Source organism: Chamaea fasciata, unplaced genomic scaffold (genome assembly GCF_029207755.1).
Source record: "Chamaea fasciata isolate MVZ Bird 193981 ecotype frontalis unplaced genomic scaffold, bChaFas1.0.hap1 SCAF_20, whole genome shotgun sequence".
NCBI lineage: Eukaryota > Metazoa > Chordata > Aves > Passeriformes > Sylviidae > Chamaea > Chamaea fasciata.
Window position 1 is genome coordinate 7,702,115 of NW_027094105.1, and position 26,689 is coordinate 7,728,803.

Below are 26,689 nucleotides of genomic sequence, written 5' to 3' on the forward strand. Positions count from 1 at the left end.
GTGCTGACAAGGGACGTGCTGTGAATGTGTGTGTGGGTGGACATATCCCAGTCAGAACACATTTGGATGATTCTACAATTTGATTTTTTTTGTTGTTGCTGTTGCTGATGGTTTTTTCCGAGATTCTGGGGGCTCCAGCTAAAAGCTGAAGAAAGAAAAACTTGAAGCGAAGCAAACTGTTGATGCTGAAAGTCATCAATTGTTGACAACGCACCTTCCATTTAACAAAATAAAATAAAATAAGTGTGGATTAAAGGATTCCCACCCAGCACCTGGCTAACAGCACACGGGGAATGCTCCACAGACACAGGCTCCCATCTCTGCCGTACTCCCTGACTTGCTGATACCTCTGGGGCTCCTCCAAATCCCTTCCAGCAAAAACAAAAGCCGGATCTGGCACAGGCTCTGCACACACAACAGCACTAAGGGAGAAGTCCTGGCTTCTCAGGACCCCAGCTCCCTGCTTTGTGACAAGGGATCTGCTGCGATGGCAACCAAAACACACAGGTGTGGCCAAAAGGAGCAGACCAGCTGTTCCTGGAGGTTTTTTCCATCCGAATTTTTGTTTCATGGAGCAGAGGGATGCCCAAACCCAGCACAGCCCCCTCCCCACCCTCCTGTACCTGCATGGCCTCCAGAGCCTCCTTCAGCTGCTGCTTCTCTGGCCGGTCTGAGGAATGGCTCAGCAGCTCCTGACAAAGTAGAAATTAATAAAAATGAAGAGTTTGGATGTGCCAGGAGAGATGCCCAGACCCTGCTTGCACCGGACAGGGTCTGCATGAGTGTTGGCAGCGTGGGGACAGGGATGACAGGGTGGCTGCAGGCATTCCAAGGGTGGCTGGAGGGATGCCAGGAAGGTGGCAGGGATATCAGGAAGGTGGCAGGGATATCAGGAAGGTGGCAGGGATGTCAGGGATGCCCAGGCAGGCAGCTGTGGCTGCAGGACAGGGAACACACCTCGGGCTGGTGCTTGAGAGATCAGTTACACGGAGTTGATGGCAGGAATTTCACACATAATCAGATTATATGCAAGCTTATTCTATATTCATTAAGTGCCTCTCGTGGCTAGCAAGTGCAGAATTACCCCGGGCCACCGTACTTTAGGAGACAGCACAAATATTAGGTTGTGTTAAGTAGCTCCAGTAACTATTTTATCTGAAGGGGAATAAAAATCCCCACCCTTGCTCGGCATTTGGCAATAATTCACCCTCCAGTGACAGAGGGTGAAAGATGCTACAGCAGAGAGACAAGTGCCAGTGCTGAAAAACTTACTTTCAACAGGAGATGATACTTCAAAACTCTTTGCATTGGAACCACCAGCAGATCTTGCAGTTTGAATTTCCCATCCTGGACCTTCAGCGTGCATTCCTGGGGAGGAGAACAATAAACCAGCAGTGAGAAAACATCAGCTTCCCACCGAAAGAAGTTCCTGAAGTCTTGAGAACGTTTGTTTGGCTTCTGTAAACTCAGTTCTGATGCCCACAGACCTGTGGTCCTTGCAGCCACAGAGCTTATCAAGGAATTAATGCCAGGGGCTGGGCCCTAAATTACAGCCACTGCCATGCAAATGAGCTTCTCCAGCCTAATGAGATGCTGCTGGTTAGAGCAGGGCACGAATGCCCTCAGAGCTGGGGAAATGTCAAACGAAACCCATTTTCCTCCTCCTGGGCCAAGCTAATTCAGCTGACTTGTGAGGGGCTGGCACTGAGCATGCAGCCCGTGGCTCTGGAGTGGCTGGTGAGCATTAAGTCATTAAGATGAGCTAATTGTGGCGGCAGGGAGTTTTGCCACCTTTACCTTCGCCCAGACCCGTGTCAGTGACGTGACTCTGCTGGGCTGAGCCCCCCTGTGTGACCCGACAGAGCTGCCAAGAGGGAGGGAGAGACAGGAAAGGCACAGATGCTCCAGCCTTGGTGTGAGACCCAGAGAGCCCGTTTAAAACAATCCTTAAATGCAATTTTACCCGAGCTGGGTTTACACAGGGAATCAAGGCACGTTTGTGGAGGGCGAGGTAACGTGTACAGACAGCCCGGCAAATTCCAATTAGCGTCAAGAGCCAAGCAGGAATTAGAGCTGGGTGAAAACAGCAGCTCAAACAATGCAGCCCTTCTGGGGCTCCTTTGATTCCCTTAATATGTGGATCAGCCCCTATTCACACTAAGGAGGCCAGGGCAGGAATTCCTGGGGATTTGGGTTTGCCTCTGATGTCCCCGATGCTGCTGCCGGTGGCTTTGGAAAACCACCACGTGGCTCCTGGTTTGGGGATGCTCAGCGTCTGCACAACTCAAAGAGCTTGTCCCAGCCAGCCCCACTCAAATAATGTCACTGGTTTGTTTTAACTTGGATAAAACTGGGGAGGAAGGACAGGTCTGGTGAGGAGATAAGGGAAAAACGAGGGATCAGGACAGGATAACCCCCAGCTTTGCTTCCTCTGTGACAGCACAGACACACTCTCACACCTTTCCTCTCTCCTGGTGAACCAAACATTCCCCAGACACCACTCTGAGCTTCCCAAGTCCTTCCCAAATCCCAGGCAAGGGGGTGGGGGGCAGCACTCAGCCCCCCGCCCGCTCACCTCCACCTTCTGCCGGACGTCCTCCCGGTTGGCAAGGAGGTGGTTCAGGGTGTTCTGGGCATATTCCATGTGGCTGCAGTACTTGCCATAAATCAGCAGCCTGGAGAGGGGGAAAATCACAGATTTAACTGGAAATCTTAGAATTGAAACAGTTATAAAAGATATATAAATGTGTGTACAGTGAAAGGACGAGGCAAACAGCAATTCCCCCATTTAACTGCTTAGCAAAGAATAGACACTCTTTTATTGTGTGCCTTTTTGACATCTAAACTTTCAACAGTTGAACATTTAGAGGTTTCCAGAGCCCGTGGAAGTGATTCAGCTCACGATGAGCAGAAGGGGCTGGGTGGCCAGAGCAGAGGAACCTGGTTTTGGAGGGTCAGATGAGATGGTGGGATGAAAGTTCTTCCTTGTGAGGGTGGTGAGGAACTGTCAGAAATTGCCCAGAGAATTTGTGGCTGACCCTGGAAGTGCCCGAGGCCAGGCTGGATGGGGCTTGGAGCTACCTGGGACAGTGGAAGGTGTCCCTGCCCATGGCAGGGGGTGAAATGAGATGAATTTTAAGGTCCCTTCCAAGCCAAACCATTCAGTGATGATTCTGTGTCACATTTCAGAATCATTCCTTCTTGAAGGAGCCATGGGGACCTCGAGATCAAGAGCCTGGGTAATTGGGAAGAGAATGTTGTCACATCCTTTGGAAACACAAGGGAGCTCTGTACGGACACCCTGGGCTATAAATTCAAACAGTGACAAAAGGGAGCAGTTTTGTGGTGGATTCCCCCTTTTCCCTCACTCCCCTCATTAATCCTGCCTGACAGGTTCGGGTTTTCTCCCCCTCCCCGGCCGTTAGCTGTTCTGCTGCTGATAAGACACATCCTCCATCACAAACTGCAACTCATCCATTATCTGGGGGCCTCATCTCTCGGTGGGGGTGACCTGGGAGCCACTGACCCAGCGTTGCTCCATAAACATGGGACACTCACACCCTGCAGGGAAGTGAATAAAGAGATTTATGGAGCCACAGCCCCGGCAGAGCCACAGCCAGCAGAGATTATTCTTCTGCCTTTTCCCCCGACAACTTCTGCACAGGCACAATAATATCTACCTTGCCAGCACGGGGAGAGCTTCAAAAAGGCTTCGGGAGCATAAATTCAAACCTCCGGCTCCCAGAGAAAGAGATTTACAAACTATTTCTTTAAATAAAGGCCCCTGCAAGGCCAAGGAGCAATGCATCATTTTGCCAGAATGTCTCCAAGGATGTGGAGGGAAGCAGGAGTGATTTGTCACGGAGAGAATTGATGGAGGAAGGTCTCATATTCAGGGACCAAGTGGGGACTCTGGAGGCCCATGTTCTTTTCTTGGTGGGGCAACACCCTCTTCCCAGCGAGTTCACCTTCTCCTCCTCCTGCACTGAAATTCCCTGGCTGTAAAAGGTGCCATTCCCGACTTTCCTGATGTAGGAAAGGACTCTGCCTGTTTACATCAAGTGGCTCCAAACTCTTCATCCCCAACAATCTGGCTTTAGGGACTTCTCCAAGGCAAAACCCCGCCTTGAGCAGCAGTTTCCCACAGCACTGATGTCCCCAAAATCCCCACGGACTGAAGAGAGCTTCAGATCCACCATCACCACCTCACATCTTCCCTCACGTCTTTCCAAGGCTTTCAGGCCCTTCAGGAAGTTGTTTGCAAGCTCCCTTACGAAGGGGGTCGGCTGGTTCACCCATCTGCATGGATCTCACCAGCCCCAAGCATTCTGCCAGCTCCCACCAGCACGTTAACAGAAGAAAACACGGATTTAATGGCTCAAAACCAAGCCTCGTGCTCCTGCACAGCCACAGCATCTCCCTGGGCAGCAGGGTCACCTCCACAACTCCTCCCGTGACCCTTCCCTGCTCCCTGTGCCCACAGCTCTGCCCCAGGGCTGGCACCGGCATGCACGGAGCTGAGCCAGGAATTAGGAGATCAAAATCACCTAAGTGGGTTTTATGAGTATGTTCAAAATTATTTGCATTCTTCTTTGGAATTTTTTTTTTTTTTTAATTGAACCCAGAAAAAAAAAATGCCCTTTGTAACGAGAGGCCCCGTGAATGATGGAAGATGTGACCTCACGGTGTGTTATTAATGCAGATGGTATTTCTGGAGTTATTGACTTCTGAATGGCATTTCTGTGTCTAGACACTGGTTTAATCACACTGAAATAACAGCCTGGCACCATTCCACGATGAATCACCCTTTGATTAGTATTAAGGATATTAAAGGCTTTTATCAACCTGATCTCTGCGTGCTGGGGTGCTCCCGCCCGCAGCTGCCAAAACCCAGGACTGATCCTGTTTGTGAAAGAAACTTCCACATTTATGCATCGTGCAGAAGGTGCAGGATGAGCTCTGTGCCAAACATGAGATTCTTCGGGAGTGAGGAATCGCTTTGATCTAAGCAGGGCCCAGTCTCCCCTGCACAGGAGCCACATCACAGCCCTCTGCTGCCTGCAGGAGACCACAAAAACCCCCTGAAGGCCAGGGAGGCTTCACTCCATTCCAGCTCACCACAATCCATCCTCATCCCCTCAGATGTGTCCCCACAAACACACGGGATATTCGGTCTCCTATGGGATGCTGAGCTCAAGAGAAAATCCAGGTGCAGCCAGGGGCTTGCAGGAATAAGGAGCCCGGGGAGCCACAGGACTGGGGCTGGCTGGTGCCAGGGGAGATGTCCCAGCCTCTGCTCTGGATGGATTTGGCTGCCCATGTCTGGGTGGATTTATGTGTCTTGGTTTCTCAGGAGGTTTTAACTCAGTTCTCAGATCTTTGGACACTCCTGGGCCTGTGTGAAAGGGTCCCAGGGGGATTTGTACCCCAGCATCTCCCCCCTCTCTTTGAGCCACACAGACTCAGCACTGAGGGATGTTTCATCTGCCTGAGAGCGTTTTGCTGTGGGGGATGCAAACCTGGGCTGCTGTGAAAGGCATTTCTGGAATCACAGAATTGTTAAGGTGGAAAACCCACTTCGAGTCCGACCACTAACCCAGCAGTGCCACTGAACCATGTCCCTAAGAATCACAGCCACACAATTTTCGGACACTTCCAGGGATTGTGACCCCACCACTTCCCTGGGCAGCCCGTTCCAGTGCTTGACAACCCTTCCAGTGAAGAAATTTTCACTGATATCCATTCTAAACCTCCCCAGGTGGAGCTTGAGGCTTGTCCTGTTGTTACCTGGGAGAAATGACAGATCCCAAGCTCCTTTCAGGCAGTAGTAGAGAGTGAGAAGGCGGAGAGTGTAACAAGAACTCTGTTTTAAATCTCTGAAAACATTAACCCAAATCTGTTAAAAGTTGATCCTGTCAATTCTGCCTGAAGCCCGAAATTCCTTTACCTCTCTTTGAATTCCAGGAACACTTTTGCCAGGCTGCTTCCTCCAGACATCATGGAGACATCGATGGCTCTCAGGAAACTGAAGTGCACTTTAATTAGGTCCTAAAACCAAGCGACAGTCAATACTTTAAACACGTTCAAAGCAGGTGGGCAAACAGAGCCTAAAGCACGTTCACTCCTCCATCAGGCAGGGGGTTTCCCCTCTTTTAGGTGCTTGTGAAGAAAGTTTTCTAGTGAGATGCAGGCCTGAGGGGCCTGGAGGACAGGGGTTGTGTAATTCCATCTGAGAAACGCCCCAGGATGGGGATTTAGGAGGAGATGGGATGGAAAGAGTGGAGGAGATGACAGGTTTTGACCTAGACCCCCTGCAAACCAAAGTAGAAATAAATCCCTTCATCACCCTGTGCCCAAATCATCTAAATCAGCTAAAATCCAGAGCCCCAGGCCTGAAACATCCGCCAGATAGAATTGTTTTCTTACCTGGAGTTCATATAATCCCCACCTCTAAAACTGAGTGTTAAAGAATGTCTCCTAAACCACTTTAAGCTCCACAGCACACGAAAGGCTGAAGCTCTCCAAGTGAATGCACAAATAAATCAAACAGAAAATCAGAAAACCTCCTCCTAAGCAGGGAGAGGGCTGAGCTGCTGCGAAAAGAACAAAGATTTAAGGCACAATGCCCACGACGTTACCTCCAAATTGATAAAAATAGCTTCCATGTCTTGGGGAGTCAGCACCAGCCTCAGGGGGTTCATGTAGTTCTGCAAGAGGGAAATGGAAAAGGCATTGAGGTGCTGGAGAGGAGGGAACGAGGTTGTGCAAGGGATTTGCGTTTTCTGCTTCACCGGCCGAGCTCACCTGGGCAGGTTTTAATGAGTTCAAGCACTTGCAAAGGCAGAGGGTGACCAGGGATGGAAGTGGGAGGCAGGAATTCCCGTGAGAGCGTCATCCCTGAGCTCCCACGGCACTCCCAGGGGTGGGGAGGTGCCGGACTCCCACCCATGGGTGCCCACAGCCCCCTGCCCTGCTAAACCGGCGACAGGGGGGTGAAATGCACTCCTTCACCCCCCTGCAGTCCTGGGCTGCACTGAAGCACATTCCCAGCTCTTTATCTGCCCGGAATCTTGCCCTTGAGGAGGCGGCGATGATGTGATCACACGGGCAATGCCTTTCTGAACAAATACATATTAATGGGAACATCTGCGTGACCTGGGACTCCAAAACACCCCAAACACAGCACAGCCAAGAGGGGAACTTCCGCCCGTGTCACCACCAGGACCTGGAATCGAGCTTTAATTGAGCACCAGGAAGCTTCAATTGAGAAGAAAGCAATAATTTAACTCTTCCTTTCTACTGAACCAGAGGGCTGCGGCTGTTTCCGAGGAACAAGGGTTCCATGGAAACATAAATGACAAATATATTGGGACATTTTCCTGGAAAATGGGAAAGGTTCTTCCGTTTTTCCCAGTTTTGCTCACAGTTTCTTCGGGGAAAGACAAAGGATGGCAAAAGGGGAGGAAACAAAAGCATCAGGGTGATCAGAAATGGCAGCCGGATTTTCAGCATTGTTCTTCCTTCCTGCTGCTTTCCTCGGAGCAGGAACCACCTCCAGGCTCCATCCACTGCCTCGCCGAGGTGCTCCCTTTTCTTTGTTTTTTAAAAAGAAAGGCGCCACAATAATTCATCAAAACCAATTAAAACCCCGCCAATTTAGGCAGCACAACGTTCCTTTTAATCCAATTAGCTTCAATGGCGAGTCAGCACAGCTCCAGCACCCAGAATAAAGGGATTATTCCATGGCAATCAGAGTGATAAGCCATATCAGCAAACACGGCTCTTATCAGCAAAGCCCGGCCTGGCTGAGCCAGGAGTGGGAGATTCTCACCCCAGCACAGGGGGGACACAGCAGGAGGGTTTCCAGCCTGGTTCTAATCTGCAGCAATCAGAAAAATAATAATAATAATAAAAAAAGATGCTGGTTTTGACTCCTGCAGGCTGCATTTTGTGCTTTTCAGCCTGGGTTTTGTGAATCTCCCTCGTCTCCCGTCTTCCTCTGGGAGCAAGAACCAACCCAGCAGAATTCCTGTGGGATCCAGGGCTGCTGGGGAAGGGGCTGCTGTGGAAAAGAGGGCTCAGGGCTCACCTTCTCTATATCTTCAAGCGTTTTGTAGTATTTGGCCTCGGTTTCTTGGATTTCTAGCAAACAGCAATTCCTTTTGTCATCTTCTGTCATTCCCATTTTCTAGGGAAAGGGGAAACAAAAAGGCAGGGTCAGATGGTCCTAAGGGTGGTCCAGCAACCTGGTGGGGCTCCAGTTCAGCCTCCAAGCACAAGTTTGGAAAGTCAGGAGAGAGCCACTACTGGTTTTTGCTAAAGGGAACTGCTTTTGTCCGAAAAAATATAAGGAGGAACCCTGGCCGTGTTATCAAATATGTTTCACCATGGAAAAAACTGTATTTTTTGTATTTTTCACAGCCACACCACTATGAGCTAAAGAAGAATAATAAGAGATAAAGGCTGATTTTTCAGTTTTTAAATATTTTTTTTCTTGTTGTTGCTTAAGACGACACTCACAACAGATACTAAGTGGGTCACAAATAATAACGTTAGACTTGTACAAATCCCTGGCCGGGGTTGCCAATTCTCGTTATTTCAGGTCAAGCCTGATAAAATGTGCTTCTCCCAGAGCCCCAACTCCTGGAGTCGCTTCTGCTCTGCAAAGCTGGGACCAAGTGCTGGGAGCTGCAGCACTTGGCAGGGCAGAAATCTGAACTTGGGGTTTGATGGATCATGCACAGGAACAGAGCCCCTCTGTCCACCCCCTCAGAGCTCGCAGCTGGGAGCCTTCAGCTGGACGAAACCCCAGATTTTAATCGGTTCATCTTACCTGCATGTATCTAATCTGAAGCATGCAGAAACACAAGAAGCCATTAGCAGCACGCGCTCGCTGTCGCGACAAACGTTACCCAAAAAGTTCAATTTTTTTTGGCAGACATATTAAATACACTCTTTTGCTCAGGGAAAAGGGGGTCACAGCTCTCAACACCAATGCTGCTCAGCAGAAAACATGAAGTAATGTGGAGGGGACAGCGAAAAATTGCCAATTCCACTGATCTTAACCCTGTATTACCTGGCTGCTGGAGCTTTCCCCCATTTTTTCCCATTTATGCAAGAAATTCCTACCAAAACCTTCCCCAGGGGCAGCTCTTGGGCCAAGTGACTTTTGCAACTGATGGCAAATCCTCCTGGTGGCCAACGAGCTGTGCTGACTTCAGATCCAAGCACTTTGGCAGGATCAGTGGGAATATTTTGGGGCCAACTCCTGGATCCAGAGAAGGGTTTTGGTGTTCAGGGAGCTCCTCCAGCTGCAGGTGAGGTGCGAAGGGATGGAATTAGGGTTTTACTATCTTCGTCCCGTGGGAGAGGAGAGGAATCAGAGCACATCCATGGATGCAGGCCCTGCATTCCCAGGCTCCAGCCCCTTGTGTCTGGCTCAGCTCCAGGGATTGAATTGATCCCTGAACTTGTCCATTGATCCTGCTTTGTTCCAGGGAGGTGTGTACTGTGTCAACTAGGGGAGAGTAATTAGAGTCTGAACAAAGCCTGGGGGTGGCAGATATTGGATGTGGGGAGAAAACCGGGAAGGTCACACTCTGGAGAAGTGAGTCCTGCCAGCCCTGCAGCAGTGCTGGGGACACAGGTGGGCTGTGGGCACCTTTGGGGAGGTGCAAGGGCCACCAACACCTCCTTGGCTCATCCATGGAGTGTGATATTTGCTCCAGAGCCCTTGGAGATATCACAGATCCCTCCATGATTCTGTCCATCTCTCCGTAAAATCTTGTTTTTTCCAGAGGTGACAAACGGGGATGGCTGCTTGTCCCCAATGCCACACGGCTCCCTGCTGCCCCAGAAAGCTCTGTTGTAAACATCTCCCTGCTCTGAGCCATCCAGGCAGGAGCAGCAGGCACAGACAGCTGCTGGATCCCCCCCACACACACACAGATCTGTCACCCCGACCTAAAAATACCGGCGGCACCTCTGGCTGACGGAGCAGGCGGAGCCTCCCGGGAAAGGCTGGAGTGACACCAGCACCAAAGTCCTATTTTTAGCTTATCTTTTAGGGCTTGTTAGGTCTCCCTTTCCCTTCCTCCTCTCCAGACTCCTGCAGATGACAGGCTGGGCCGGGAAACTCCTCAGAAAACCCCTCTGGGCTGGTGCGATCCCAGCTGTGTTCGTTCTTAGCGCTCGGTTTCGAGGCGCAACTCAAAGCAATTCCCTTCCCTGCAGCATCACCTGCCAGTGGCACCGAGTTATTTCCTTTCAGGAGCCCCCTCCCTCCCCTTCCCAGCGAGGTGTAGCTGTAAAAAAGGCAGCTGAGCTGTTACCATGGGCTGCTGAACTTCCACTCTGATGATATCCTCGTAGATATCATCGCCCTCATCCTCGCAGGGGACGCAGTCGTAGATGTCCTCCCCCAGGTCGTGCTCGCTGCAACGAGAGGGAGAAGGAGTCAGGGATAAATAACCACGAGGTGTTCGCTGCCACTTCATCAGGCACCGAGGAGGGAGGAGGATCACAACGAGAAAATCCATGTGCTCAGCCCATGCTCTCTGGTTTTTCCCGGATCGGTGCCTGCTGCACGTTTCTTTCCGCTCGCTGGAGGCTGGAAAAGGCGGAATGCTGCTCGACACGAGAGGGGATCACAGCCAAGAACTGCTCTGCGCCCTGTGCCAGGCGTGCCCACGATGCCCACAGCACCACGGGCTGCCAGCTCTTCCCCTGCTGCGCTTTTGCTCGGCACTAATGGGCCAAGCTGAGATGGATCTGCCAGCCAAGCGCCCAGCAGGGCCATCTGAGCCACCAGGGCCACCAGCTCCAGCTCCACCTGCTCCAAAGGTGCCCACAACCTCCCCCTCAGCTCCTCTTCAGGACCAGGAGCAGCTCTCACATCAGTGACTTTATATCATGCTCAGAGAATTCACTTTAAGGGTTGCATTTTGGTCTGCTTAAGGCTCTGCGTTTGTTTGCTCTTGATCTGATTTTGCTTTGCCTCACTGAAAGGTTTCCTTTGTGCCGAAAAAACCATCCCCTTCCCCCAGCCAGGAGCTCAGATCCACTCCAAGCAGCAGCAGATATTGAACACTCATCCAATGCCTCTGAGCAGTAGGAGAAACATCCCAGTCCTGATGAACCAACAGCAGGATCCACAGCAAAGCCTGGACCCAGCCCTGGGCATTCCATCCAGGTTTAAATGCTCTGCATCCAGTGATCTGAGTGATGCACCAACTCCCACAAAGCCCAATCCCTGCCCTGATGGGCAGCTGGGGGATTTTTAATCCAGCATCTCCCAGGAGTAGGAGACTCTCCTGACCACCATAAGGCAACCTCATCAAACACTCAGCTCAGTGGGCAGAGGCCAATAACAACATTTACAGCAGAGAGAAATTAAGCAGCAAAATGTCACGTTTTGAGGACCAGCCCCGTCACTCTGGAGCTGCCCCTGCACTCCCAGGCTTCAAAGGCATCCCAGAGCTGTAGTGCCCAGGCTGTGCTAAAGGTGATGGTGTTCAGTAATTAATTATCATCTGAGCATTCACACCCCTCCCAGGGGCTCCTCAGCCTCGGAATACTTTTGAAAATTCAGCCCGTATTAAACAGCAATTAACAACAATAATTCCAGTGCTTAGATCTACAGGTGCTGGCTGCTAACGGCTCCCACTGAAGTCAATCCCACAGGATCAGGACAGTGTGAAGTGCTGGAATATCAAACAGCGCTCGCATATTTTACGAGCTGCGTCCTTTCAACAGGGGTATTAATTACACACAAATAAATTTAGGTGTAAAGCTGCGCTCCAAGTGTGACACTCAACATCTCTCTGTTATATATCAGGGAGCAGCAGAGCACATCTGCCAGCAAAACCCGGAGGAAAAAAACTCCATTTCTCCTGCTTAAATACAGCCCTTCCTATTTACACCAACAGATTTATTTAATCAAAGTTTGGGGATTTTTAAATAAATACACTGGCGTGATGTATCCATCCCGTTCTTCCCGGGTGATGCATTGCAGCTGCTGCAATAATGCCCACTAATAGCTGGTGATCCATCTTCCCCCTCGCAGGCGTCGCCGTCGCCGTCATTATCTGCACCAATATTTATATTCTGGGCTCTGCTCCTCATCCAGAGCCAGTCAATCCCCGCTCCTGATGGATCTCCCTGCCCACACCTCTCGGGTTGCTGGCTGTCTCTCCATACATCATTTTCCCCGGCTGGAGGCTTCTTGGGAACGTGTTGGTTGGGTTTGTGTCGTGAGCAGGAGCCCAGTGGGGTGTGACACGACCAGGAGAGGGCTGGGGCCGTGCTGCTGCTGGAGCAGAGGCTGCTTGGAGTGAGGGATGAACATCCCCATCCCTGGAGAGCTCGGGAATTGCTTTGGGATACGTGCAGAGGAGAAGATGGCACCCTGAGGTGTCCCTGAGCATCACCTGGAACTCCTCTCCCATCCAAGCCTCAGAGCCTGGCACTGCCTGTCCCCAGCCTGGTGCTGCTGCTCCCAGCCTGGACAAAGTCTCCTTTTCTCCCTCCCCAAGAAGCCAGGAGCTCTGGAGCGTGGTGGGCACACACTGGGAGAAATCCACGTGATGCTGACGGGGCTTTCACTGAATCATCAGGGTTGGGAGAGACCTTCAAGAACATCTGGTTCAACCAGCACCACCACAGTCACCCCTAAGCCAAGTCCCCAAGTGCCAGATGGGTTTTGCTCAGTTGTGGGCAGAGACTGGAGAAGGATGGATGCCCCAAGGCCTGGCCACCAGGAAAGAAATGCCTCCCGAGGGACATCCCAGCAGATTTCCCCACAGAAGTGCCAACAGCCCTTGGACACAAACGCTGCACCCACCACATGGGGAGACGTCCTGACAGCACCTGACAGCTCCCACTCCTCTAATGAAGGGGCTGGGCCTCGCTGCTCTACCCCTTTCTGTTGCTCTACTCCGATTTCTGGTTTTGGGTGAAAAAAAAAAAAATAGGAACTATTCCCACATCCTGGGGACACCTGGAAAGACACCTCCACTCCAGAGCTTTGGGGAGATGCACCAGAGCGCCTCAAACCCGACAGCCGTGGCAGTATTACAACACCACCATCGTCCAGCAGCCTGTTATTTATTAAAATACATTCTCAGTGCATCCCTGAGAAACACCAGAGGCTGGCAGTTTTTATGGAGCGCAGTAAACCACGAGGATCAGCCTCTCCTGGAGCAACCCAGGAGCAGCCAAGCTCCTGCCGTGCCCCACAGATGTTGACACCTCTGCTTTGTACATTTTGATCCTCACCTGTCCCCGCAGAGTTGAAAATGCGCACCCTTCCTGTCCTTAGAACAGGGATTGGGATGATTTTAGCCGGTGGAAACCCCAGGACACACTGAATTCAGGCAATAAATTCAGCACCCCAAGAGTGTCACGGGCAGACGGAACAACTTGAGCAAGGAAAGCCAGATCACCTCGCTCCTCACAAAGAAAAGCAATTTACTCCTTCAATAAAAGCAGCAGAGTCTGCGAGTTACCCGTGGGTATCAGAGCCTGTGATCTACTGCTCGGATTAGGAGATTCATTGACAGCTCTGGGGTTAGGAAAGGGATTTCAGCCGCCCTTCAGAGCGAACACCAGCATTTGCAATCACTGTTATTAGGGTGGATGTAACCAGCTTTGGGGCCGGCAGCATCTTGCCGAGCCAGAAAAGCTGATAATGAATAAAGCTTTTCATATCTGAGGCAATTTCAGGCAAAAACAATGCTTTTGGCTGAGCTCTGCCTCGCTGGCAGTGCCTGCTCTGCACTAACACCCACCCGGGCAGGCAGCAGCTCTGCCAAGGAGCAGCTCCCAGAACAGAGGGACTGGAGCCAGGATTCTGCCTTGGAGAGAGGGAAAGGGAAGGGGAAAGTCCATAAATCCACAGAATGGTGGGGCTGGAAGGGGCCATGGGCACAGGCAGTCTGTGATGCCCCAATAAAGGACATGCAGCAGGCCCAGCAGGCTGAAGGAACCCTGCACATCACCTTTGCAATGACACTGGGGGTAAGTGGGGAAGCTCTGATGCATTTCAGGGCCATAAAAGCTGCTGTGGGAAGTTGATGAGTTTGTACCAGCCTCAAGAATGCAAGGACAAACCCTCATGACAAACCCACCACACCAAAACTCCGTCCAAACCACGCTGAGGGAAGAGGCAGAACCACCAGGAACAGCAAAAGAAAAGAGCAGGAGGGGACAGAAGGAGCTAAAATAAGACAACCAAGAGACAACCCCAAATTTCCAGTCCTATGACCAGGATTAAGAGCCAGAAGACCTCAGAGCCACCACAGCTCCAGGCTGGGAGTGCATCTGCAGGGTCTCTGAGGCAGCTGTGAGGCTCCAGTCCGTCCCAGTAATCCCCACTTTCTCATTCTCACAGCTATAAATACACAGTTCCTCCAACCAACCCCCTCATTCAGGGGTTCCTCCAGCCAACCCCCTCATTCTGCAGAACCCCTAAATTTGCAGCACATCTGGCAGGCTGAGGTTTCAGGGCAAGGGAGTGCAAGATGTGCAGCTGCCGGGCTCGAGGTCTTGCAGGGATTTAATTGCTCAGATTGGATTTGGATGGAGACACTGGTCTGGAAATAGCAGCAGGAGCCTTTTTCCCATTTATTCTGCTCGGGTCTTACATTCCCCATCCCAAATGGGACATTCTGATCCCAAGGGAAAGCCTCACACAGTTACAGCGACCAACGGGATCCCAGAAATGGCCCAAGCAGGATGTGTAAAAATCAATACCAGTGACACAGAAGGACAGACACATTTACAAGGGCTCTGGCTCAAGTGCCCTGCACCACAGAGCCATTTATTTGAGGGGCTGTTGTGCCTGGTTTGTCCAACACAGCAGAAATAATGAGAAAAGTGGCAGCTAACTTATCATCTCACCTTGGCTCATGCGCTCGTTACTTTCTTTTTAATGCATTTGAGAAGTCCTGCTGATCACAGCAATATTTTGGAAGACGTGAGGGGGGCAGTGCTGGTGACACTAGTGAGGCAAGCAGGAGAGACTTCAGCAAGAAGCTGAGCCCAGAAGAGGAACCGCTTGAGAAACTGTGGCCTAGCAGATCTCCTTCCCCCCTTCTCCAGGATGGAAAGTTTGGGAATACACAATTATGCCAATAAATTCATTAGGGATGAATTCCCAGTGAGTTGCAGCTCCAAACAAGAGCAGGGGACATTGACACTGAGCTGTGGGACAAACCTCTCCAGGGGTAAGCTTTGGTGGGGCCCTGCTTTGCCTAAAACACTTTTTTGGTCCTTTATGCAACACTACAACTCCTCTCCTCAAAACCAATTATCTTCAGAAGAGGGAAAAAAAAAAAAAAAAAGGTAAAAGTTATGCAAATTAAATGCTTCACATCAAACTCTTCATAGAACTTCTGCCTGACTCTGAATCCTTCAAACAGCCAACAAATAACCCAAAACCTGCCCTGTGTAATCTACCTAATTGTTCACTGCAGAGGGACGGTGCCATGAAGTGGAGAAGGCTCATCATAAAGAAGGCTCTGGGGCTGTAAAGGGGGCCAGGATTAATCGCTCTCATAAATTTAATGAGACAAAATAACTGGAGAGAGCTTAAGTGGCAGCGGAGAAAATTTAGGTGAAATGTTAAGTATTACTCTGAGCTACCGGGATGGTTTGGGGCAGCTGAAAGAGCCATAAAGGGGGAGGGAAAAGCAGTTGGCAGGGCAGCAAGGTGGATAATTGCCTCCTGACAGCCACAGCCATGTGGGAAGCAGCAGCTCCCATCCCTGGGGATCTGCAGGAGCATCCTGGGGACAAGGGTCACTGAAACGTCCCTGATGCAGGGCACAGGCTGCAGAGCACGAACCCACACGCTGCTGCTGCTGCAAAACCCAGCTCATTTCATGGACCAGCTCCCCCCAAACAGGCTGCTCCAGGGTCTGGCATGGGACAGGCTGGAATAAATCAGGCAGCAGAGGCCAATTGTCCCTTTACTGCAGCTCCTCACAGCATTGATCGGGCCCCGCTTGCGATGCGAGCGGCCCTTGCCATCTGCCCGGGCTGGCTGCAAGCTGCCATCTGGCCCAGGGCACAGCAAACCCAGGGGCCAGAGGGCTGAAAACAGGGAATTTGAGAACCTCACAGCTCCCCTGATGGCCTTTTAGCTTCCCTTCCCCTACCCATCACCAATTGTTCGGTTTTGGTTTTTTTTTTTTAAACTAAATAGCTGTTTCCAGGCAATTACGTGCCTTGATCTGCTGGCTGGGGAATCTGTCTGGAGCTGGGATTAATCCCTGCAACGCCCCAAAGGTGAAAGCACAATGGGGTCATCAAGGCTTAAACATCCTTTAAACACGCCAGAACCCTGTGGCTGCCCCATGACTGCACACACAGTTGTTCCTGCAATCCCTGGCCCTGGTTTTTGTCCCACAGCTCCTCCGTGCTGGGAGAGTTCAGGATTAAGGTTCTCACTCTTTAGAACATCATGGGGGCAACAAGGACAAAGAGCCTGGTTCCTTCTGCTCCCCAGATCACCACCTCCATCACAAATATGTTCATATTTTAAAGGCTCTGCAGCAGAGGAATTCAAAATCTCAGCCTGGGGACACCAAACTACTCCACTTAAGTACTTACACTTGAAACTTTCCGACGTTCTCGGAAAAACCCCTTCATTTACCAGCCCCCAAAATGTCCTGTTAGAACCAACTCAGTGTTTATCCTGAGCTCTTTCTCCGACAGCACAACACCCAGAGAGAGCTCCCGTTTGGGGATTCCTCTTTGCCAGGGTGAATGGGTGGCACAGAGCCCACCAGGGCTGTCCCTCCTCACTCACCCTCATCCCTCTGAGGACTCTGGGGACAGCAGAGTGGCACCTTGAGGTGACAAATTCCTGCTGGTTTTACAGGCAGGGCTGGAGCAGCTCCCTCCACACACTGGGCCCTTTCCCTGCCTGCCGTGGAAATCGCTTCCTCGCCTCCAAAAATGAAAAAAAAAAATCCTTTTTGGCCGCAGCCACGTCTTCCCAAGGCTGCTGGATCATCAGCAATACGAAAGGCAGAGGCGCTGGATGGACTGAATCATTCCCAGCAGTGAATGCTGCCCTTGTTGGGCTTGTTTGGAGAGGGCAGGAGCTAAGAAAGAGCTTTTCTCATGGGTGCCACAGGCTGCCAGGGCTCGGGGCACACCACTGGGACTGGCACCTTTCCAGTCAGAATTCCCTGCTCCAAGGGAGAAAAGGGCACTGTTGCTGTTGTGCTGCAGGCAGCAGGAGCAGCAGCACTCGTGCTGAGGGGTTCTCTGGGAAGTTTTTGGGGTTTTTACAGCTCCAGGGTGGATTCTGACACCGTTTTGTAGGTGCACTGGGAGGGCAGGTCTGGATGAAGGAATTTGGGCAATCTCTGCTGGTCTCAGCATGCCTTTCCTCCACGAGTCCTAAATTAGGTGTAAAAAAAAGAGGATTTTGCAGAGAATGGGAGAACATGGGGAAAGTTAAAAGTTGGAGATCTGGGACAGAACAGGGAAATCAGTAGAAATAAACCTCCGAGTTATCTGATGGGCATCACAGCCCCTGTGGCCAAGGGACAAGGAACAGTTTGGGAAGCTCCCAACTGGACACCTTGTCCTCCTTAAGCAGACTTATAGCTGGGAACCCACGTCCAGCATCAAATAACCCAGTGCAGCACCCCAAACCCACCCTTTCTAGGCCAGCACTGCCATCCCCACCAGCACTCTGTCCCCACACAAACCTCTCTCCAATTAAAAGCACATCTGTGTGTGAGAAACAGGCGTTTTAAACCCCAATATCAAAGGGGTTTTGACAACTTTTGGAGAGGGGGCACAAAAATTGCTATTTTTTGAAAGGATCCCTTTCTTAGTTAAAATCTTATTAAACTGCAGCTGCTGGGAGCCAACAGCAAGCAGGGAATTCCAGGGTACTCCATTCCCTCCGCTGGTAATTTATGATTTACTTCTGTAATAACTGAAGCCATAAGGAACTCATTGGATTAAGGAGACTTATTATTTATGTCGTGGAACAATAATATTTAACTGCACAAAGCCACACATCCACCCATGCAGTCCATCCCCTCCACATGTAGCAGACTGCACTCCATAAGCAAAACCCTGGCTCGATGGGAACGCTGCCATCGAATTCCAATAGTGCCTGCACTTCAGCCGTGTGTGCTGTAGCTCAAGGTTGATTTTAAAAGCCTGTTACATCATCACCACAGGCAGAAAAAAAAAAAAAAACAGATAAACACAGACAGAGACAGCAGCAGCATCACCCCACGTCCCACCAAGGACAAGCAGGATGGGTGTCACGGCAGGATGTGGATGTGACAACCCTGGAATTGTCCAAGGGCAGCTTGGATGGGGCTTAGGGCAAGGCGGGCTGGTGAAAAGTGTCCCTGCCTGCTGCAAAGGGGTGGAATGAAATGGTCTTTAAGGTTCTTTTCAAACCAAACTATTCTCTGACTGCTCCAGGACCAACTGGTGAGGTCCAAAATCACACCTGGGGGATGCTGCTCCATGTGCCAGCACCCAAAAAATGCCATGGGGGGAACCAGCACTGCTAACAATGGGTACCTCACTCCCAGAGCTGGCTTGGATCACCTCAGAGGATGAGTTATGTCCCAGGGTTTTGGGATTTAGGAGGAGGGGGGGATCCCCTGGGCTTGGCCCCTTTCACCCCCCACCGAGCCACTCATCAACTCAACCTGATTAAAAGTGACATCTCCCGGGGCTTTATATGAGGAAAAGATGGACTTTTGTCAGAGCACAAAAATCTCCTGGCCAAGGGATCAAAGCAGCCGTCCTGGCTCTCTCAACCCCGCTGTCAGACTTTATCTGCCTTTGCTGGAAGCCCAGGGCAACTTTTCCCCTCCCAGGAGAAGGTGAGGCCACTCACTCCGCCAGCTCCTCCAAGCTCCGGTACACGTCATCGTCATTCTCCGTGGTCTCCTCCGAAGGGAAGGGCCTGGGAAGGAAAGGAATGACAGGGTTATACTGGTGCCTCACCCCTCACAGCAGAGCCCCTGAACTCAGCCCAGCCCTGAGCATCCTGCTGAGCAGCACGAAATGTTCACTGCTGATCCAGTTTTGTCCCAGAACGACACCGCGTCTGCTGCTTCCCGGGGGCAGAGCTGGCAGGGCAGGGCAAGAATGCAGGCGGGGAGGGTGACTGAGCACACAGGGCAACACCAAAATGAGGAGCTGCATGGCCTGACAGCACCTCTGAGCCTTCTCCCTGCTGAGCTGGTGCTGCACCAACAACTCAGGAATCATAATTCCAGCCTGGATTTTTTGGGATGGAGAAATACTTTTCTCCTCTAGTGATGGAGCCTTTCTACCTGTGAGCTCCTTCCCTGCTTGGCCAGGCAGGGCTGGGCACCCTGAGCTGCTTCCCACTGGATCAACCCCACTGGAATGAATGAGTCCTCATGAACCCCAGGCTTCCTCACGTGAACAACTTGGTGACAGCTGAAAAAAGTAAAACCCCTGGAGAGGAGGGAAAGGACACCAAAAGGGCAGAAAGAAAGGAGGGGAGAAAGCAGATTAAAAGAGCGAGGGAGGGAGTGGGGGGAATACAAGAATTCCTTGGCTCATTCCGAAGCAATAACCAAACAATGTAAGAGGGAGATGAAAAAATACTGTTTTAATTAAAGCCCACGTATTATTGCTGGCACAGGGCCAGGCTGGGCCGTGGCTCTGGTGGGGCTGGATGCACCTCATGGCCACAGCTGTGCTGGGCATCCCCACGGGCACAGCCAGCCCTGCTCCAGCCCCAGCACAGGGACACGGAGGGGTGGCAGCAGGGCAGCTCTGCCCAGCCCTCCTGGGCATCCTGGGGCTGTCCAGGCTGTGAACCACAGGGATGGGACACTGACGGAGGAGCAAAGCTCCTACAGTTAGAAGTTAGAGGTTCCTACATGTGAACCTCTAACTGCCCTCAGGAGCAATTACCTCCTCTCCCCTCCCGCCCTCCCTGCCCATGATAGATTGCCTCTCCTGAAAGATTTAACACACGGCCTGGTTAGCCCCCGAATTTGCTATTTTTGGATCCTTTCACCGGGATTAATTTGCTTTCTCTCCCCTGCTACACCTCAGCCTTCCTTCGGTGAGCAGCTCCAGACCGAGCATTCTGAAATAGCGCTGAGACCTGCAGGGAGTTCAGTTAAAACCCCGACCAGGGGGTGAGTCCAGGAGGGGAAAGAGCTGTGGTGACCCCAGCCATGGAGCAGGACAATTCCAGCTGTCCCAGCTGCAACGAGGAGCACCCGAGGTGTGCCCAACCACATCCACATGCAAAGTGGCAACACGGGAGGGAGGGAAGAAGCAAGGGATGCAAAGCTCTGGCAAGAAGGCAGAACTCAGAGGTGACCTCTGTTTAAACACCACTCGTTACAACAATAGAAAACAAATCCACCGCAAGGCACGAGCTCCTTTCTTTTACGTGCATCTTCTGCTCTTGATCTCTGACTGTTTTCCTTCCCCAGCGCTCGCCACGCTGGGGAGAAAGGAGTAAAAAGAGCCATAAAGAATATTAAAATCACATGGACACGTCTCCAGCCATAAATCTGGGCGTGAGGTGTAATTGATACAATCCCCCAAGTAAGACAAGGAGGCAGAAAAGGGAGAAAAAAGTATTTTCTAATCAGAGTTTCACGGGGATGCAGCTCGCCTGGCCCTCCCAGCTTCACCTTGACCGCCAGTGAAGGCCCAGAGTGAAAGTCAGGCCAGGGGAGGAATTAATAACCTGTGTCCCTGCAGTGGCAGCTAATGGCTAAATAAGGACTCAGAGAACGCAATTAGAGGGAGAAGTCACACCAGGGTGAGGATCACTAAATGAACCATCCAAAATCCGGAGCTGAAGGGCAGTTTCTTGGACAAAGCCTTGGGTTTTCCCTTTGTTCACCCCTTGCTCTTCCCCAGGAGTTCTAAGTGCAACAGTACAATTTAATTTAGCTCTACCAACAGCCACTGTTTGAAACATCTCCCTACTTTTGACTTAAGCTCCCTTCCACATCCATTTAGGTTATTTTATTTTTTTTTTTGTCACTGAACACACCTGGCAGCAGAAACGGATTTGATGTGGTGGTGACAGACACCCCAGGAGATCCCTAGCAAGGCAGCACAAAGAAAAGCCGGCTGGGAGATCTTTTAAGCCAGTATTTCTCACAAGCACAGGGTTTTCACTGAGAACCTTCCCACAGATGACGCCCTTGGCCCCAGCCACGCAGGGAGCAGCATCTCCACCAAGGTGGGTGAAGGTGCTGCACCTTCCCCAGCCACGAGCTCCCCAACAGCAAACACCTGGTTTGGGACCAATCCCTGCGTCTTTTTCTTTTTGCTAAAACGAGTTAAAATGTCGTCAGTCAAAAGATCTAAAAGCTCTGGATTCCCTGGGGAATTCTTCAAGACCTCCAGGCACATTGCAACTTCTCGTGCGGGAGCAGAGTACGGCAGGGAATGCCCAACAGTAACGAGTGTTCTGAGTCCACTGAAACCCAACAGATGTGCAGAGGTCCCCAGTTTATTAAAATTCATTTGAAAATGTCTCTTATTTCAGATCTTTAGCTAAGCACCACCTTCTTTTTTGGGGTTTTTTTTTTGTTTTTTTTACTCCACCACCATGCAAAAAGCACCTGCTGAGCCACTCATCCTCGCAGCCCGTGCCCGGGCTGCCGCGAGCCCCAGCCCGCTCAGATGAAAAGCAAAAGCCCCCAGTGCCATCAAACGGGGCTGGAACGGGCTCCTCAGAGATAACAAAGCTCCCCAAGTAGACTCCTCCACGCACAAACCCCACAGCACTCCAGAGATCAAAGCAGGGAAGGGAAGCGGGATCGATCTGATGTGTTTGTTTTAGGCGAGAGAAGGGAAGAAAAGACCGAGCGATTTGTTACGGAGTTTAGAGTGAGCCGCTCCTCTGGAGGGCAGGACTTACAGCACACGACGCTTCCTGACATGTGGATGCAAAGCACCCCCTTGATCTCACAAAAACATTTTGGCCACTTCCTGGGATCTCACAGAGCTCCCTGCAAACGGGGCACGGGCAGAGCCAGCCACAGGGACAATCAATTAATATTTCACGAGGCACTTGATGTAAAAAAAAACACAAAACAAAGCCCTCCCTTGCTCTCAGGTTGCCCCGCGATCCCTCCCGCACCACATCCTCACCGTCCACCCCTGCACAGGGAATCTCTCAGCGCTGCCTGGCTGCTCTTTCCCCTGAATTATTTAACGGGAAGAGCCAGGTAGGCTGCAATTCTAACAGCAATAAACAGGGAGGTTTATTTATTTATGAGCCTCTTTCGGCATCTGGGCTGCCTTGTCCTAGCAACTGAAGCCAAGTCCTCACCTCCGCAGGGAGCAGAGGGTCAGGGCTGATCCTTTTGTGCAGCAGCATCTTGGCCTCAAACCTACGTGGGACAGAGCAGGGAGGACCCAGAACGGTTTATTTAGCATTTTTTCCCAGTCTTCACTCTGATTTCTTGGGGTCAAAAACCAGCAAGCCTGATGAGAGGCAGAGAGGGGAGGAAATGCCCCACTCGGGGCGCTCCATCCCAAGGAGCTTTGAGGCTGCTCTCGGTGGAGATGGTTTGTCAGGCAGACCTGCAAGGAAGTTTTCCCGACTCGTGCAAACACCCTCAGGAGTCTAAAGAAGGCGATTTATCCCTTTCTGGAGGGGGATTGCCCCCTCCCAGCACCAGCAGGATAATCCCCCCCCCCTGTTTTCCTAAGTCCAGGGATAACACTCGAGTGTTTTAAAAAGCAGGTGGAGTGTGTGACACCCGGGAAACCTGAGCTGCTCCCATCTGCCGTCCCTTCTGCGAGGGATTTCTTCAGTGAGGGGAAGAAAGGAGCTTCTGCAGCTCTGCTGGGATGGCCTGAACCCTCCTGGCAGGAAAATATTTCCATGGTGTGGGGTCCGCAGTCTGAAACGACGCCCTGCAGGACTCCCAGCTGCGCTGGCAGGGTGTCCAGACCCCCAGAGAACCCACAGGACACTGATTTCACCAACATTTTAGGCTTCAGGCTGTGTTTCCGTGGCAGTTTGGGAGTGGGGTTCTCAGCCCCACAGCTCCCAGGCTTCCAGAAAAGTCTTTGTGTCCCACTGCTGAGGTTTAATGCGGCTTCAATCCCAAAATTTCAGACTTTGGCTGTTCCCAGCACATCGTTTTGGCACCTCCAACCTTCCCCTTCTCTCCTTTTCCTCCTCTTTTACTCCAGGAAGACAAATCACTGAGGATCACCCCATTCCTGTGACTGTTCCCCCTTGCCAGCCAGCAGTTCCGGAACCCTGGGCCCACCACCCTGAGCACTCCTGGAGCTGCCCAAAGAAAATCATGTATTTTTCCCAAGACTTTTTTACACACCACTGAAAACGCTTCCCTCATTGTCTTCAGGGAATTAGGCAGATTAAAGCAGCATTAATTTCCCAAGAGGTGACCTGGAGCTGCCTCTCCAGCCCTGCCCTCCACCCAGGCAGCTCGTCCAAGCTTTGGTTCCCAAAATTTCCACCTGTGAAATGTGGGCAGCGTCAGGCAATGATGTTGGTCAAGTGCTACAAGACAAAAACCCGACTATTAATGCACCCCCCAAAAATCCATTTATATAAAGCAGAACGGAATCCATTCTCCCCGTGTAGAACAAGACACATCAGAGCATACCAAAAGCTGCTGAATTGAATTAAAATCACACTTTTCTGCCACATTACTCATCCCTGGAAAGAAGCACCTCGCGCGGCGCCAAATTTTAGACAAGTCCTCTGAAAAATGACGGTTTTGCTGTCTTCTTTTTGTGGTCTGGAACTCGCAGAAATTCTCACAAGATTAATTCTGATGGAAATTCAGTGGGGAAAGAGCGAGTTACGTCACCAGTAACACAAAAAATGATGATGATGGTGGTGATGATGATTTTGCTGGGGAGCCCAAGGGTGAGCTGCAGGCCCCACTCTCTCCTCAGCCCCAACCTGAGCTGAGCCTTTCTGGAGATGAGAAGACAAGAAAATAACAGCTCGTATAATTTTATGTTCCGACACGTTATCGCGTTTTTAAAACCCCCCTCGTGCTGCAGTGCCTCGCTCCAGCAAGAGGGAGGATTTTCTCCTCACTTCAGCTCCACATTGGAGAGAACAGATGGATAAAATCAAAAGGGGAAATCCAGAAATGTCTTTCTTGAAAAGAAAGGAATAAAACAAAAAGATCCAAACCCTGTGGGGTGACAGCACAACCAACCACTAGGGAATGACTGCCTCAGTAATGGGATGTATCCCATCCAACAACATCCCCTGCCTGACACTGGAGAACACCTGGTGCAAACACAAATCCTGAAATCCCTGTTTTTAACTCCCAGCAAAGCCGCACAAGGAGATCTTTCAGCACACTTGAGTTCCTCAGCTGTACCTGAGCAGCTGCCGTCCCATGAAACGTGTGCCAGTGTAAATAAATATTCACCAAAACGGACCTTCCTGCCTGATTGCGGCAGTGCCGTCTGCAGGGAAAGCACCACCAGCACATCCCAGCCAAGAGGGGCCCAAGTGTGCAGCACAAACCAGCTCCAAGCAGCCCATTCCAAGGGCCAGCAGGATTCCCCTCCCCAGTGATTTGCAGAGAGGGCAGGGCTGTCCCAGAGCATCCAGTGCCCCTCTCCAGGCACAGCCCATGGCGGTGTCCCCAACCCCCAGTGCTGGGAACTTCCCAGGTCCCCTATTTTTGGACCAGCTGAGCCTGAAGCCCTTCTCCATCCTTGGAGCATCCTTGGGGCAAGAGCTGTGTTTTGGGAAGACGACCAGAGGTGCTGGACATGTCCCAGAGGGTGGGAAGTGACACAGGGGGAGCCTGAGGGAAGCACCAGGTGGGCAAAGCTGAGGAGCAGGGACACAGCAGTGACCCCAAAGTCACACAGCAGTGACCCCAAAGCCCAACAGCGTCCCCAAAGTGACACAGCAGTGACCCCAAAGCCCATCAGTGTCTCCAAAGTGACGCAGCAGTGAGCCCAAAACCCAAAAGTGTCCCCGAAGTGACACAGCAGTGACCCCAAAGCCCAACAGCGTCCCCAAAGTGACACAGTAGTGACCCCAAAGTGGCACAGCAGTGAGCCCAAAGTGGCACAGCAGTGAGCCCAAAGCCCAGCACGCCCCGGCTGAGCCCGGCCAGCAGAGCTGAGCTCACTCAGAGCTGTGTCTTCATCGGGCAAAGCTGCTGCTGGGGAGGGGGCCAGAGAAGCGCCTTCGCTTTGGGAGCAGATGCTCACGGGGTGACCTCACATCCCCCCAGCCTGCAAAGCAGCCGTGCAGGAAAACATGTCAGGGATATTTTGCAGGCTCTGTGTGAGGATACAAACTTGCCAAAATAAATGTGTTAAGAACGTTCTTTTTTTTTTTTCTTTTTTTTTTTTTTCCTCCTTTTTTTTAAGTGGGAAAGGAGCTGCTTCTCAGCCAAGGATTCTGCTGATCAACAAACCCAGGAGCTTCGTGGTGGCTCCTAAAGGTTTGGTGGTGTCACAAGGAACAACCCCCACCTGGCCTCCTGCTTGTGAGGTTTGTGCTGAGCTCCTCTGGGTTTGTGCTGGTGACCAGCCCCAAAAGTGGTCCCAGCTCCAGGAGGGCTCTGAACAGTAACTGCTCCTATTTCCAGACGCGGATCCTCCCACAGCCTCCTCCATCCATTTTATAGCAACACTTAAAGCGTGTACAAGGGAAAACACAACGGCAGTAAAAGAATAATGGGCAGAGAGCAATTCCAGGGAGCCGCTGGCAGGGAATAAAACAGTCCTTGTAAAACCAACCTGCAGGAGAAGAGGTGCCCTAACAACCTCCTCGTCAGAAGACACTTGAGGACTTAATTGTTAGCGCCTTTAATTGCTTGCTATTTTCACACCCAGCTGGATTCGCCACCCATCCCCGGGGGCAGGGGGAGCAGACACCAAATCTGATCTTCAGGAAGCCACCAGCACGCCGCAGGATCCTCAAAAACGCTGTAAAAATCTTCCCCCGTCTCCCTCCTCTCCTTCAGGACAGCGAGGGGAGCATCCTGATCAGCTCCAGCTTGTGCCACCACATCTTCTGCAAGGAGTGGGGTTTGCTGGTGGAATCACAAAGCCCTTTTTACAGGGTCACCCCACACCGCAGTGGGGCTCAGACAGACGGGGAAACCGATTAAAGTCATGAAACCTGGACAAAACTCCCGGTTCAATTCCGAACTGGAATCACCGAGGAATTTCCTGATCAGCCAGTGACACACACCGGGGTCACAGACACACAAGTCTGGCAGGGCAGGGGTGGCAGGTCCGGCTCCCTGTGCCCCCTGGGCACCTCCTGCCAGGAATGCTGCTCTGCCTCTCCCTCCCCATCCCTCCTCCTGCACACACATCCTGATATTATTGGCAAGCCGTTAGGCACGGAACCTCCGGGGCTGACAGTGCTGCAGTCCTCATTTGGAGCCCGTTTGACGCTTTCCCTGGGCCAAGGGGAGCAGGGATGAGCCCTGGAGCAGGCAGGGGCTGCAGGGAGCTCTCCTCTGGATCGGTCCTCACTGCAGGCAGGATCCTGGAACTCATTTGGCTGCCTTGAATGTGCTGGAGGTGGCTCTGACCTGGGCTAAACCCAGTGCTGAGCTTTTCTCTCCCCTCTGTCTGCACTGTGGAGGTGGGAATGGATTACAAGGGACCATAAGGATCATCTCGTTCCAACCTCCCTAATCCAACTTCCACT

General features: G+C 51.6%; 1 protein-coding gene across 1 annotated transcript in view; it reads right to left on the bottom strand.

Moving 5' to 3' along the window:
* Positions 1–26,689, bottom strand: part of VAV2 (vav guanine nucleotide exchange factor 2) — a 124,896-nt gene that overhangs the window by 16,373 nt on the left and 81,834 nt on the right. The window contains exons 4-11 of the mRNA XM_066201608.1: positions 18,884–18,952; positions 10,332–10,434; positions 8,090–8,188; positions 6,639–6,707; positions 5,948–6,048; positions 2,576–2,675; positions 1,273–1,368; positions 624–692 (exon numbers count right to left, since the gene is read on the bottom strand). Of these exons, the coding sequence (XP_066057705.1) occupies positions 624–692; positions 1,273–1,368; positions 2,576–2,675; positions 5,948–6,048; positions 6,639–6,707; positions 8,090–8,188; positions 10,332–10,434; positions 18,884–18,952 (706 nt within the window). The remainder of the gene's footprint in view (positions 1–623; positions 693–1,272; positions 1,369–2,575; positions 2,676–5,947; positions 6,049–6,638; positions 6,708–8,089; positions 8,189–10,331; positions 10,435–18,883; positions 18,953–26,689) is intronic.